General features: G+C 41.1%; 1 protein-coding gene across 2 annotated transcripts in view; it reads left to right on the top strand.

Annotated features, from left to right (window-relative positions):
• The window catches only part of NTRK2 (neurotrophic receptor tyrosine kinase 2), a 210,982-nt gene that overhangs the window by 142,381 nt on the left and 53,084 nt on the right, over positions 1–15,517 (top strand). For both annotated transcript variants that reach the window (XM_055791270.1, XM_055791269.1), the window contains one exon: positions 10,115–10,245. In XM_055791270.1, the coding sequence (XP_055647245.1) occupies positions 10,115–10,245 (131 nt within the window). The remainder of the gene's footprint in view (positions 1–10,114; positions 10,246–15,517) is intronic.

Below are 15,517 nucleotides of genomic sequence, written 5' to 3'. Positions count from 1 at the left end.
GCTCCCTCACCAAGCTTGTTTTAGCAAAGAAGGACTCCTTCTTATTTGTCTGAATTATAGAGAAACATAATTTCAACTGACAGATAACACAGTCCAGAGGTCAAGTGAGTGAAAGGAGATTTCTCATATTCTCTGCTAGATCTGTTAGGTAGGTGTGTTTGTTTTCATGTTACATGAAAATAACATGCAGATCTAAGTGGGGAGAAGAGGAAATACATAAATTTTTTGCAAGAGAAATGATCTGGGAAAGTCCTACTATTCCCATTGTCAAACCACAGCTTTTCTTTCTCACTGTACCCATGGTACAGGCTGGGTTTTCTATCAGGGCCATTAGAACAGGCACCTATCCTGCTGCTATTAAAGAAGGGCTTTGAAGAGTTCTCAAATCCTGCTGGGCTACAGTTTAGTGTAATTCAGAAAGCAGTTCCAAGTAGGAGCACCCTCGTTTGCTTAAGCAAAGCCTAATATAAAGGGCGTGACACTGTCTCATGTGCATCCTTCCCTAGGATTTGGGGAGGTTGTCAGACCCTGGAAGATGATGAGAAGCCATCCAGGCTGTAGGAACCTCATGATCTTTACATGTGGAATAATTTGTGTTGTGTAAACTTACACTTTACAGTCTTAGTCCTTCAGAGGATGCAGGATGGAAGAAGCAGGTCAGCAGAGGAGGTGATGTGTGGTCTATGACAGGCAGATCTTTTTAAGCTTGAAAAATGAAGAATTTGCTACATTCATATGGAAACAGAGGAAGAATTTTTTCTGGTGCATGTGCAACAAGACAAAAGTAATCTTACTGTGCAGCAGTTGATCCTGAAAAACCCTCAGTATGTTCAGTCTTGCAAACCCTTTGTGAATTCATTTGGATGGCCTATAAGTGAGAACTTACCAGGCTTTTGTTGGAAGCTGGTACAATGTAATAATCTTCTGATTGCTTTGTGTCTGCAGTAGAGGTATCTGGCACAGCCCAGCGTAGAGACACATTTTCTGGGTGTACCTTGTACACATAACACTGCCAGTTACAACTGCCTTTGTTTCCCATAAGCACTGGGATTCTGAAACTGTAACAGGGGCCAAGGGGGAAATGCCCTACAGGGACATAAGCCTCTGTTGTATGGCATGCCATAGCAAAAAGGTGTGCCAGCCTGTCAGTGAAACAAAAGCAGAGCAACAAATGCCTCGCCATGGAAGGATGCAGAAACTCTGAAGGACAGCATATCTGTAAAAGGGAACAGCCTTTTTTCCAGGTGCGTTCACCCTTTATGATGGTTTTGCTCATCTGTCCCGTTGCGTGCAGCTTTGGGGCAGTATGATGTTTAGTGCTAACCCCTTCTGTATCCCCAGAGGACAGAGGGCAAACTGAGTTTCTTTCCTTTTCAGTCTATAGGAAGACTCAAGACTTGTCTCCTTCCTGCTGACTTTGTTTCTCAGTAGATAATGCAGGGACCTGATCAAAGAGTGAGGAAGATTTCTGCTTTTGTTTGTTTGCAATGCCTAATGTCTTTATGTGTCTTTTCTGGGTCCTCCTTGGAGATAACCAAACCTGTAACTTCCCTCTGTGTTTAAAGGCCACTTAATGGCAAAACCCAGGAAAGGGGCAGTGTTCACAAGATCATAAGAGCAAGTAACCTTGTAGCAGGCAGAGACTGATCCTCCCTCTAAGGGAGGGGTTTACCTCAGCTGGACCAAAGAGAGCAAAGCATGGGCATGCATAAAACTCGGCTTTCCTCATGGAAAGCCACACAGTGTGCTGCACCCTGAAAAAATTGTAAAAGGTGCTCTGAAGCAGGAAAAAAATCATTAGGAAAAGGGTAAATAATATACTTCAAAGTAATAGGGAAGAGGCTGGGTCCTGCCATGGTCCTACAGTGTTTTCTGTATTCCCTTTCCATGCACAGCTGGCTGCAACAGGGCAGACCTACCTGTCTAACATGACAGATCAGATGCTATGCTATTTTAGTAAAATAGATCAGGAAAAGGTAAAGATTAAGTATGTCTTAACTTTTACATAAGGGGATAGAATTTGGGACTGTGAGCTAAACACATGGTTTATTCTTTTACAGGCTTGAAAGCTTCATTTACTTGTCATGTTTTCTTTTGAAAGGCAACCAGTAAAATCCTTATATCAAGATACAAAATTATTTTCTTTTCCTTTCAAAATGAGAAGAGAAAAAACAAAGTAGAGAAACCCACATCAAAAACAGGGCAATCTCCTTTGACTTTCACCTTTATACTCACTTAGGCCAAGCTTGAATATGGCTCAGTCCCTGAATGTATGATGTTTCTTTCAGGTCCTGCTTCTCAGAGTGGCATCCTGGGATGCTTTTCAGACTATGCCTGTTTCTGAAAACAGAGATAGAAATGAATTAATACTTTGAAGACACTATGTTTATTAGCCCTTCTTCCCTACAAGCATCTGTTATGAGATACGCTACATGGCACTTCCCCGTCCCTTACTGAGTGCTTCTCTTTCTACAGCAGGGAAGATCCTTAAAGATTAGTATCTTGCTGAGGGAAAGGATTTGCTGGTCTGAGCTAAGAGAAGAGTGGTGGTAGTGAGATCATTGTCACTAGTTAACGTAAACATGGAAGATGGACCAGATTTGCCAGAGTAAAGTAATACTAGCAGAGGTTTTATACAGCAACTCATGCACACTAGGCTTTCAGTTTTACCATCATTAATCTTTTGGAAGAAGTGCATGGAAATTGGCATTTGCAAATTAAGTGCACACATCTGCAAAGGCAATGTTTGTTCAAAATTCCAGCACTGTTTTCTGCTTAAAGCTGATTTACCATACTGTGCTGAAAAGCTGTTAGTAGTCTGGAAGCATCATAGAAAAAAAAAATGCAGAGCAATTAATATCTGCTATTTATTCTGAACATAGACTTCCAAATCTAGCTTTCAGTTATTCTGATATATCCCCATTGTTTTAGCACATAACAGATCAAATCCGTATTTAACACATACTTATAATTGAAATAAAACCAGTTTCAGGTTGCTAAGGCTTGGGAGCCTTGTATCTCTTAGTTTTTGTATGCAGGGGCAAATTCATGCCTGGAAAAACTGTCAATTTCATTATTCCTTATTTTTCATTATTTTCCTGAAGAGTGGGTTTAGCTCATAAGGCTCATGCATTTAAAACAATGATAGTGTTGTTATTAGTGTTTATTATTAAGTAGTTCTTATTTGATTTTAAGGAGCTAATCAAGTACGGCAGTATGCTTATCTGTAGCCAGACTGAGAGGATCTTGGCCAACTAAAACAAATCAATTACTGTAACAAAAGAGGAAGATAAAACACCTCACCAGAAATGAAATATTAACCCCCAAATACAGCAAAAACTTGAGTTTGAACCAAAGAACCACACTTGCTACAGCAAAATGAGTTTATAGTGGGCAAAAGCTGTGATGCCCCTGTTGCTGCAGGCAGGTGGGGAAAGACTGGGCACCCTCTCCCAGGAGCTGCAGCTAAGTCACAAAGAGAAGCCTAGTTCTCATCCAAGACAATAGAATTTCTGAGGTTTAAAGTATAGATCCTGTGAGGATTTAAGTTGTAAATGAAGCAACTGAAAGGTTAAGCTGCAGCAATCACAGATCTGTTTGAGTTATCAGCAGATGTAGCTCTTGACACTAGGAAATCCCTGGGAATTATGCCATGCCTGTGACTGCTCACAGGTTTGCTTTTCATGAATGTCTCCAGTTCTAGGAAGACCACTGCCTAGTCAGCTTGCCCATTAAATATCTCCATAAGGCCCACTTGCGGTCCAATACCTGTGAAAAATCTGGTAGATCGCTGATGGCCCCTCAGGGATAACTGTTTTAGAACTGTTGAATTAAATCGTTCTTTTTCAAAGAAACGAAACAAAATTCAAAGTGATTCAGAAGCTATACTTGTACAGGTGATGTGACAAGGCCCAAGTGTCTTTCTGACCTAGTTCTTCTGTGGATCCTCCATACTCAGTTTTCTATAGCCTGTACCAGTGCCTTTAAATTAAAGTAGCTGAGGAGTGGGTTTTCTGTCAGATTATTTTGTTTCTGTTAAACAGGTATGAATTGAATTTCACCTGTGGACTGTATATATGAAAGCATGCTGCTTGTTTGTTTGTGCCTACAACAGCTGGGCACCAGTCTGGCATGAGAATTTGTTGCTGCTGTAAAGTAAAACTTAAACAATAGCACTGTAAAAATCTCTATAGAATATAATAAGTAATAAACATTGTATAGGCTGAATGCATCAAATAATCAGAAATATATTCTCAGAACTGCTGGCCTATTTCTGCATTCAGGCAAGGCTGACAGGTTAAAAGGTTAAAAAAAATAGAAAAGAAAAAATAAAAGAAAAGAAAAGAAAAAAGAAAAGAAACAAGAAAAAGAAAAAAGAAAATAAAAAGAAAAAAGAGAAAAAAGAAAAAAGAAGAAAAAAGAAGAAAAGAAAAAAAAAGAGAAGAAAAAAGAAAAAAGAAAAGAAAAAAGAAAAGAAAAAGAAAAAAGAGAAAAAAGAAAAGAGAAGAAAAAAGAAAAAAGAAAAGAAAAAAGAAAAGAAAAAGAAAAAAGAGAAAAAAGAAGAGAAGAAAAAAGAAAAAAGAAAAGAAAAAAGAAAAGAAAAAGAAAAAAGAGAAAAAAGAAAAGAGAAGAAAAAAGAAAAAAGAAAAAAGAAAAGAAAAAAGAAAAGAAAAAGAAAGAGAAAAAAGAAAAGAGAGAAGAAAGAAAAAAGAAAAAAGAAAAGAAAAAAGAAAAGAAAAAGAAAAAAGAGAAAAAAGAAAAGAGAGAAGAAGGAAAGAAAAAGAAAAAAGAGAAAAAAGAAAAGAGAGAAGAAAAAAGAAAAAAGAAAAAGGAAAAAAAGAGAAAGTGGTTGTTGTCGGCTTTTATTGCAATTTTAGAGAGTAGATATCTCAACGTGCCAAAATTTCTATATTGGCAATGGTATGCAGAACTATAGAGATGCTGCCACTGCAGAATCCAGTGGCCATGAGGCTAGACTTGCTGGCTGCTGTTCATAGTAATTTTGTATCCTCCTCCTATGGGATTCTGTCTGAAATTCCACCTCTCCTTTTGTGTGAATGACAGATGCTGTACAAATGTGGTATACTATCTGAACAATTACTCAACCATTTACACCCGTTTTTTTCTAGCAGGATCTTAGAAAAAGTTGGGTCTTCACAGCTGAAAGAGAAATGATGGGAGAAGAAATGAAGAAACTTGCAAAATGTCTTTCTGTAGCACCTCATGCCACATCACAAGCCAAGTCTTTTCTGCGGCTGCTTTTTCCTTATGCAGCTGTAAATATGGTTATAATATTACCTTGCCTGGTTACTTGGCATCTTGAAGATACTCATTCTCTCCTCAGACTCCTGGCACAACTCATTCATTAGGACTGTTCCCCATGTGTACCACCAGCAAAATTTTGAACAGCATCCTAGAAAACAGACTCAGCAGATGATTTAAGTACGCATGCGACACAGCAAGATCTCCAAGTGCTGGTAGTTCAGTGAGCAGTGGTGATGGAGCCTTTCTGCTATGGCTCTTTCTCTCCATCAAGCAGTGAGTTCGTGTTGCAGCCTCTCCATAAGGACAGATCTCTTCTGGCTGTGCTGTTCTCGTGGGGCATATGGAAACATGTCTGAAACTTACAGTACTTGTGGTATTGTAATTGGTGAGTTTTTGTAATTTAGGTGTTCAAGATGAGACATACTCATGCATACTGTATATGTCATTTTTATGCTTTTTAGAAAACCTGGCCTTAAAAAGGACTAGTGTGATCTTTGGACATGCAGAGATATAGGGAGCTTATTTTATGTTTTTATCACAACTTTGTGGAGCATAATACAAGATTGTGGATTCCAGTTGGGAAAAACAACTGGAAACAACTTCTTTTAAAAGGTTGTTGAAAATTTTTCCAGAGAAGAACCATGAAAATGACTGGCATACTGGAGAAAATGTTTTCCTGGGAGGGGCTTCTGTCTCTTTGCCTTACCAAGAAGAGCAAGAAGAATGTTGATTATATGTATTTAATACCAGACCTTAAAAGGCTGCTCGAGCTAGCAGAGAAAGTCTCCTAAAACCCAAGGGAGGGAGATAACAGGCCAGACAAGGTAAAAATTAGAAGGCAAAAGAGTTAATGTTCAGACTTTCAAATTAAGACTAGCATAAACATTTTCTGGAGGCAGTCTACTGCCAAGCACATCATTTAAGTCAATACTATGTTCCGTGCTGTGTAGAAGATCAGCTTAGGTGGTCTAGTGGTCATTGTGGTGGTAAAATGTTCAGACCTACTGTTTGTGACCAAGGAGAAAACACTTTGACTCTGTCACAGCATTTCACTTTTTAATTACTTGCAGAAACATTTTAATAATTTATACTGCTGAGTCTGTGGCTGGAATCAGTCATGTCCAGCTTGGTGAATGCAGTGTGGTGAGGTGATCCCAAGTTGCCTGTCTTTCTTGGATCTATTCCAGAACTGGTGTGACCCTCTCTGTTCAGCTTCTCAGTGAAAGGTAGGTTACCCAGGGAGTGCATTCCCATGCCTGCATATAGTGTTTGCAGGATAAAGCTTTGATCTGTTATTTCCAGTGTGGCATGCTCTTTGTTAGTGAGTGAAATACCTAGAAGTCCAGCTTTGTTGGTGTGATGTCTCTGAGACCTCAAGATAAGAAACTCCTTTTCTGCAGTTCTGCTCCTTATTGCCAGCTGATGCCCTGCAGTCATCTGTGGGAGCCCCCTGCTTCTGTGGACACAGCTCTGTGGTTAACACCACAGCCCCTGTTCAGCACCTACCCTTGCTTAATTTGCTCAAATTCACTTCATATTTTATGTTTCATTTTTCTCTTCAGTTCAACTTAACTTAGCTTTTAGCTTAATGTAACATATTTTTCACAGTAATCAGTCAAGATCTTTTAAACCATGGATGCTGTGCTCTTAAAAGCCCAAATGGCAGCTCAAAGGCAATCAGCACTTAGAGTCAAAAGGAACCTAGCTGCTCTGTGACTGTATCTGCCTGTGAGATGGTGTTTTAAGACCACTTCTTTGGTAATTCAGTTATGCCACCTCTTTGGCCAATTTCGGCTTCATTTCTTCAGTGTAAATCCAGGATAATCTCTTGGGTTTCAACAGAGTTAATTTGCTTTATCACGATATTAAATGAAAGCAGATTTTGACCTGAATTTTACAGTGTATCTCCTGCTGAAATCTCCTCCCACTGAAGATGGTGTCGTTATGCCTGGGGCCCTGAGTGTGCTAAACGGATTTTTTCCTTAGTTCCTATTTCCATCACATCATATGTGTTTGATTTACTTACATTGGTTTTATATTTAATCTCTGCCCATTTAGTCACATTTACTGTCATTTTTTATTTGTTTAGTAACTCCATGCAGCTCAGAAAGGTAGCAGGGATAGATAGAGCATGACAAGTTGCAAATATATTCTGTACAGATCTCTTCTGCAGCTTGCTGTGTTTCAGTTTTGACAGTTCGGTTTATGGGATGGGTTGTTTATTCAAATGCTTAGTTTATATAAGAGCATTTAGCAGCAGCTGTAAGTGTACTACAGAGAAGTATTTGATAAGTTTCTTGTTTATTTTTACTCTATTGTTTGTGAAGTCCTTCAGGAACTTCACAAAAAAACTTCCTTCTGCTGGTGCCAACATTAGGGATAGGCTAGGTTCAAAATGGAGAGGACCCACACAAAATTCAGAAAGTCAACTGTGTTCATCACCAGGTCTTTGGCAGCTGTGGAGAGAACCAAGTGAAAATCTGCCTCTGCTGGAGTTTTGCTGCTGACACCAGTAGGACAGGATCTCAGTCCTACTCCTTGTCGATCGGCTTTGTGGACACTTTAAGATGGTGACACTGGCAACATGGAGCTGAACTTCTCTCTTGGGAAGGAAGAGAGAGATTCTCCTGGTGATACTGATCAAGCAGAGGGAAAGAGAAGAATTCCCCAGGAGGCAGGGTTGAATGGCAGGTTTGGCAGGGGGTAGGGGGGAGTACTCATTTATTAGTAAGCATTTTTTAAAGCACAGGTGATGAGGTGTGCCACACTACTGTGCTCAGCTGGTGTGCTGGGGCAGCTGTGCTCCCCAACCATCTACCTTGTGACCAGTATCAGCAGAGGCAAGGGATGCTGGTTAACTTGTGTCCATGGGGAAAAGGTGTATTTTGGTTCAGACCTGTCTTGTGCTGACTGCATTCTGTGCTTTACTTGAAAAGTCACTGCTGAGGAGTAAAATAAAATAAAAAGCGAATTCCTACTGACTGCAGGGGAGTTGCTTGGGTAGCTGGCCAAACAAAGTGTACCCAATATAAATGCATCATCACAATAAAAAGTCTTAACGCTAGACCAGAGTTTGACAAGAGTGAAAAACATTGGTACCTTCAAATCTCATTTCACGTGTACTCAGGTATTAATTAAACGTGTGGCCTCTGCTAAGAGACCTGGCATCAGAGAGGGGGACAGGCAATGCCCCCCCTTGCAGCCACCGGCTGCAGAGACACAAAGAAGCCCTGGTAAGTCTGGTGTGGCATGGGGAGAAGCTGGCTTTCCTCGCTCCTCTCCCAGGGCATGGTGGGCCTGCTTGTGTGCTGGCCTGGGGGTTTCTAACAGGTTGCAGCTGCGTCTGGCGGAGGTCCACTCCTTGGGTGCACTGCCCACCTGCCAAGACTCATGATGGAGGTGCCTGGCGACATCTCTCACTCTCCTGGCTTGTTCCAGCACCGTACTCCCCTTGCGTTCATGCACATGGATATGAAGTGCATTTACATGCAGTGCACTTGTGTTCTGTCGCCATAGGCTCAGGGTGTGGGACCCACATACTTTTCTCTTGTAAACCATGGGCCCTTTCTCCAAATTCTGGTGACAGCCGTGGGTACAGGCTGTGCCACTTCCCACTGCTGTTACCAGCAGCACTCCATTTTCCATCTTTTAGTAATAGAGGCAAGGTGGTTTCTGCGTAAGTGGTCATCCAGTTTGGAACAGGTGTGAGGCCAAGCATGGAGTCAGGGGTTGGTCTGCATCTGAATGTATCTTAAATTATTGGCAGGGTTCGGTCCTGGTCCCTGCAATTAAGCAGCCAATGTGAGATTCATGCCTTTGCAGAAGCCAGCCTGTTGCTTATACACAGCTATTTACTTCATTCTGTTTAGGATTTAAGTTGCAAGTAGGCTTTGTACAAACATTTCAGTATTTGCAAAAGCAGCTAAATGCACTGAGGTTAGATTCATCAGTAGATGCTGACTGTTTTGTACAATTTCGGAAATACAAGCTATCAACCCTGTTGAGTTGGCCAGTTAAACCGCCCTTGCAGCTGCTTTACTTAGCTTGAACATTGCAAATTGATAATGTATTCTACAAAATTTTCTTCTAAATGTTATTTTTTTTTATGGAAGCTTGTCCTGAAAGGAAAATATGTGTTGAACAAAAATGCTCAAGGACTTTGATGTCTGAATCAATTGATTCTGAGCAGCAATTCAGTTAAGGCTCTGTCCACTATGCTGACTAAAACCTTTGTCCATCTTTTATTTCTTTTACTTCAGAGCAATACTGTAAATCACATTTGCGAGAATGAAGTTTCTATCTTATTGTAACCGTAGTATAGCACAGAGAGGGAAAGCAGTTGAACAAGTAGTAAGAGAACCAGAGAGTAAGTTGGACTGACTTGAAAGAGGGCACATTTTGTTTTCTTGGATTAGGTTATTTTAAAAACTTTTTGGTTTTGTATGAGAAAGTTCGGATATTGCTAGAGGTACAAAAATAGAAGTGATATGAGAAGGGTTTGGTTTGTTTCCTGATTCTTGGCCTTCAAGTTTTTTAAAAAAGCAGCATTGGCTGTTATGTATGCTCTGTAGCAGTTATCCTAACACGGTGATAAATGGCCTTTTCCCAGGTGACTCTTAGTTCCATGTCTTCTTAGCCAGCAAATGCGCTACTCTCCAGATATAAATATATTAACTCAGTCTTTTTTGACAAAGCACTAATGAATGACACAGACAAGCACTTTGATTTCTTCCACAACATGCACCCCACTTTACAGGCAACCCTGTTTCCATGTGGCTGTAAGCATGGACCATGTCCCATCCTGACCTTGCAGCTTACTTCTGACCTCCGTTTTGTCTTCTCTTCACAGTTGTGCAGCACATCAAGCGCCACAATATTGTTCTCAAGAGAGAATTGGGAGAAGGTGCCTTTGGGAAAGTCTTTCTGGCGGAATGCTATAACCTCTGTCCCGAGCAGGACAAGATCTTGGTGGCAGTGAAGGTAAAAGAATCTAAGGTTTCATTATTAATTCATGGTTGTAGCTAATGCTATTTTATTTGTAAATGATTGTTTGCCTATTCCATAGCCCAGTGTAACTGCTCTGATATATGTGGAAGGGTTAACAAGGCTAATGGAGTGTTAAGAGAATGTGATATTTGATCTTGCTGAGAATTATAAAATGAGAGCTGAATTTCACAAGGAAAAGGGGGGAAACAGACTGTGTTACAAAGGGGCAAAATCTTTTTAATTAGTGAAAAATAATGTCTGGGTTATTAAAAATACATGTGACATATATGTGTGTCTAAAAAAATATAATCTGTTACTTGCTAAGCTAAGTTACATGTGTAATTGCCAGTCAAAGGCGGCCTTTCTTTTTCAGGATTGTGCCATTGTTTTGGTCAGCCACTGACATTATCTGTGCGTAATTGTCATTACTATAACTGCCAGGAATTTTATAACAAACTTGCAGATAATATTGTCATGTCCTGTAAAACACTGGCTATATGGAAATCCAAAAGCCATGATATGACATGGAGGAGTGATTCTTGGTTATACAGCTCCAGTCGGCTCTCCCAAAATGCAGTCCAGGGGAGGAGGAAGCTATAAGAAAACAGCCATAACCTCGAAGTTTCAAGTATACAGAACAGTTCTCACATTTCTGGGGAAAAAACCCAAGGGATTTATTTGGTTCTTCTATAGGGCACAGGCTACATGGTATGTTGGGAATCTACTAAGGAGTAAGATTTCCAGCTTGGTCTCAGGCTCAGACACCAAACTTCCTTCACCATACCAAGCTTTTTCATCCACCAAAATGGAAGGGCTGCGGCTGGTTGTTGACCTCAGCTATGAATGTATGCTAGAAACAGTATCGGTGAAACTACTCTCTTAAGAGTTTACAAAGTCTCCCTGGAGACAATCTCTTATCTCCATCTATAGTGTTCTGTCAGAAGCTGAACAAGGTGCCTAGCATTTGAAGTATCTCATTAAATGGAGGGGAATACACATTTAGAATTTGTGGTGTGCCTGGGCATCAGAAAATAACTTTATCTGACTAGTCACAATTAAGCAACCATGTGTACAATTTGGATCAAACCATACAGTAAAAGAAATTGAGTAATTATCTTTCTGGATTTGGAAACAAGAATAGAATTTTGGATCTGTCAGTGAGAGAACATGAAAAGAGGATGGATTTGTGGAGTACTTTCTTGCTTCATCAAAAATAACAGGTTTTGGGGGTTTGCCAGGAGTACTAGCTTTTTGATACTTGGGAGATGTTCAGTCATGTTGACTGGTGAGAAAAAATTAAGCCCTGAAGGGATAGATCATAGATAGGAGAAAGCAAGAGAGAGGAAGTGGCAAAACTAGATCTGAATGAATTTTCTGTTGTATTTTGGTGAAGCTAGAGTGGAAGTTGCCTTTCTTCTGTCACTTCAGGGAACTGCTTGATAGCAAGATAGAAGTCTTTCCATTCACTTGCTCCCTTTGAAAGTCCTGACAAAATGGAGCCTAGCACTGCTGCTGTTAAATGCTGTGCCACACTTGCTCTCTGCTGCTCTTCCTCAGTATGATTCACAAGGAGTAGCATTCAGCCTTTCAAGGGAGAGATGTCTCCATGGATTTAGATGACAATTCTATCTGTTTTCTGGCACAGCTGTCATACTTCTTTTTTACCAGATCCACTCTTTGTATGGTCCTTAATAAGGATCTTGCAGGAAGCTATGGGAAGAATTACCTTTGCAGACAGGTTATGCCCATTTTTAGTTTCTCACATTGGGTCCTGAAGATGTGACTCTGGCTGCCATCAAAGAATGATTTTTTTGCTGATCTGTGCCATTGGATTGATCCCCATATAACTGAGAGGTTAATTGCCAGGTGCTTCTCTCTTTCACTGTGGTACCCACCATAGCTCACAGGTATTCTCCAGTCATAGTGGAGGTCAAGGGATGGGATCTCAGTGGTGTGCAGAGAGCTAGCCAGAGGACTGTGTCTGGAGCCCACCACTGGGTGCAGGCTTTAGCAATGAATATATGTGATTATTGTTTTTTTTAATTCTAAGAGGAGCAGACAGCAGATGCCAGCAGTGGAGAGCAGCTCCTCCCAGCACACAGCAAGGGCTTTAAAAGAGCTTCATCCCTGCTGGCAAAATGGCAAAACCGCAACCCACCTGTCTCTCTGCGAAATAGATTTGGTGAGCCCAGTAGGAATAGTACTTGGTGAGGAATAAGGAGGTGCCAGGAGGATTTTGGCAGTGAGGAGGCATGGTCTCACCTGCATGGGGTGAATCAGGATGGCTGGCTGTCCCTGCCAGCTGCCTGTGCCTGCTGGTTGCTGGCTAAGTGTGCTGTACCCACCTGGCCCTGAGTATCACTCAGTCTGACTCAACCTGCACCCATCTCCTTTTTGGCCAGCCGGTATCCAAAATGCTGATACATTGCTGCAGCAAATTATTTAGGAGCTAAGAAGCCCAGAAAAATCTGGGAGGATAGAAAATCAGGCTTAGCATAAACAACTCAGTATGCCTGAGCAAAATTTTGCTCCTTGGAAGAGGAGAAAATCTGTTTTGACTTTTTGGGGGAAGCACTGAGCGTTTGGAAATGCTTTCTGTGGGTCAAACCATTTGAGCACAGGCTTAAGCACAGGTTAAGCAGATTGCAAGGGCGTTGTACTAGCCTTCCCGCCAGGTGAGTTTGCACATCACATCAGTACAACATTTGCTGTGGACACTTTCAGAGAACAGAGAGTAGAAGGTGAAAAAGTTACCATTTCCTTGTGGGCCATTTTGCCATGCCACAGTGGTTGTTCAGGCCTGGATCGGTACTGTATCCTAGTAGAGTTGGATCCCCAGGCATAGTCTTGCACTAGTTTGACCTGTCCAGAGCTGGAGGTGAGGATGACTGTCAGGGCACAGGGTAGCAGCTGCCTCTGGCTTCCCTGGGAGGTTGGAGGGGGATTCACCTTGTGCTGCTGCAGGGTTGTGCTCAGCTAGCAGACTGCTATGTACATGTGGTGAAGAACATTTCCATGGCACCATCAGAGGAAAGCCAAATATTTCCAACTTTTAGGGTGTTCAGTTCAGAGGAGGATCAAAATCACCCCTTCATTTCTTGAGGAAATACACTACTCAGCACTTGTATGGTGGTGGGAAGTAGTAGTAACAATTTCATAGGGGAAGGCTGATAACAGTATGAAGGACAGCTGTTGTGAGAGTTCCATTACCAAGCCAAATGGTGATGTTGGTGAGAGCCACATTCCCCTGCTCTTGCACTGACTCGCCCATGAATGCAGCTCTGGGGTGTCAGGATGGACTGGCTGTTTGCACTCACTGCAGAGCACAGGTCTGCAGAGACCATATGCTACGTTGGTACCGGGGCAGGGACTCTGTGGAGAAGAATAAGCATGGGGTGGCGGTCCAACTGGCACAAGGATGAACTCAGCCGATGTGGAGCTCCTGTAATAGCCAGTGGGTTCCTCTGTTGCCCAAGGGAGCATGTCCCTTCTTAGTCACTGGACTGAATGGTTGATAAGTACGTGTCGTTTTACCTCAGTTCCTACTCAGGAAAAACTATAAGCTGGTGAGAGTGCTTTGCATGCAGAGCTTTGGTATACTTGTCAGTAACAACAATAAAAATGCTATGTCTTTTTTCTGGCTTTGTGCTGTTACGGTTTTATATTGGTTTTGGTTTTTCTCTTGCACTGAGAACAAGCTAAATGCATTAGTCTGTCATTTCTATGTAAATTCTACATACTTATTTTTTCACTTTCCCGCCTCCTTGCCTGACTGTGTCAGCTGTCTTTCATGCATTGTGTCTATTCTGTGTGATACATGAAATAATGAGAAGGAGGTATTGTAGTGGTGGGTGACAGAAATTCAAGTTGTCCCTCAGTAGTAGAAACCCTGCCTAAGTTTTACCTGAGTTTTAGACCTTCGTGCATTTTGCTGTTTGACAGAAAATGCATAATTGCTGTGGCAACTGCTCTGTCATATGATAATTTTGCTGTTTCTGTGAGATAAAAAGTGTCTTCTGAAATGTGCAGTATTACATCCTCACAGGGCAGAGCTGTCAGGTTTTTACAGTCTTTCCAGGGAAAGAGCCCGGTGGAAAGAGGATCAGTCTATGCTTCTCCATGTCAATTTTTTTTCTGGGTTGCTATTATTTAAAAATGGGGTTTGTATGAATTGTTTTTTCTAATTCTGTTGTTGAGAATAATTACAGTCCAATTGCTTTATACATGAAACCACCGAAGAGACTCAAGAGGCAACAGAATTGTTCCCAGTGATTTCATTATGTAGTGTAGATTGGACTGTGGATTGGTGCCTGTATCGTGTTAAAGCATCACCCCAGAGCTTGGAAGCATTGGAAGACATTTCAGTTCCAGTCCTTGCTTGGTTCAGATGTAATTGTGTGGGGACCATAGTGGGGAGCCAATTTGATACCCACCTTGAGTGATATAGCTGTGTATATTAATATATCATAGCTTGTGAAGCTTTGATGATGCAACATCCTTGTTGCATTGTTACTGGTAAAACTTGTGGAGGAAGGATACTGGGCCTGAAGACCCATGAGGTTTTTAAGTGGGACTCTCAGGGAAGGTGCATCTGTAGCATGAGTGATTTCTATTGCCTCTAGGATCCATAGAGCCTGAAATCCACAGGGAAAAGCCCCTGAACTTGGCAGATGGCTATCCAGTCTGCTCTGCTCCTTGTCCTCCCATCTGAACCTTATTATAGTAGCTGTTCATTTTTCAAGACCTGTGGTTACAGCTTCACGAGTAAAGCAAGTATTTCCTCTGACAGTCATCTTTTTGTTCCTTCTCACGCTTGCATAAGTATAATACAGAAAAGTGGATAGAATTGTCTCTGTTAAAGAAAAAGCTTGAACAAACCATGACTATTGCACCTAAAACCTGGGTTTGTTGGCAGGGTGATTGCACAGTATCAACTTGTTCTGTATTTGTTCTGATGAGTGGGGTTGGTCTTATGCTCTGTATATAAATTCAGGGTAGAAAATAAAATTACTAGATGGCCAGGAAAAAAACATCATTAGTTACAATAGTGCCACTACTTTCATGTCTTATCTTTCTTTGTATTAAGACTAGGTATAATTAAAATCCAGATGTCCAGAGCCCAGACATCAGTTTCTGTGAATAATAATTAGTGAACATTCGTAACCTGCTATCTTTCTCTTACTGTTTTAAAAATATTGTTTGAATTAGTTTAGTGCAACAACTGTACCTTTTGAAGGTAGAGTCTAAGAGTGGTTGATTGTCAATT

Source organism: Falco peregrinus, chromosome Z (genome assembly GCF_023634155.1).
Source record: "Falco peregrinus isolate bFalPer1 chromosome Z, bFalPer1.pri, whole genome shotgun sequence".
Taxonomy (NCBI): domain Eukaryota; kingdom Metazoa; phylum Chordata; class Aves; order Falconiformes; family Falconidae; genus Falco; species Falco peregrinus.
This window is presented reverse-complemented; position numbering and strand designations above follow the sequence as displayed.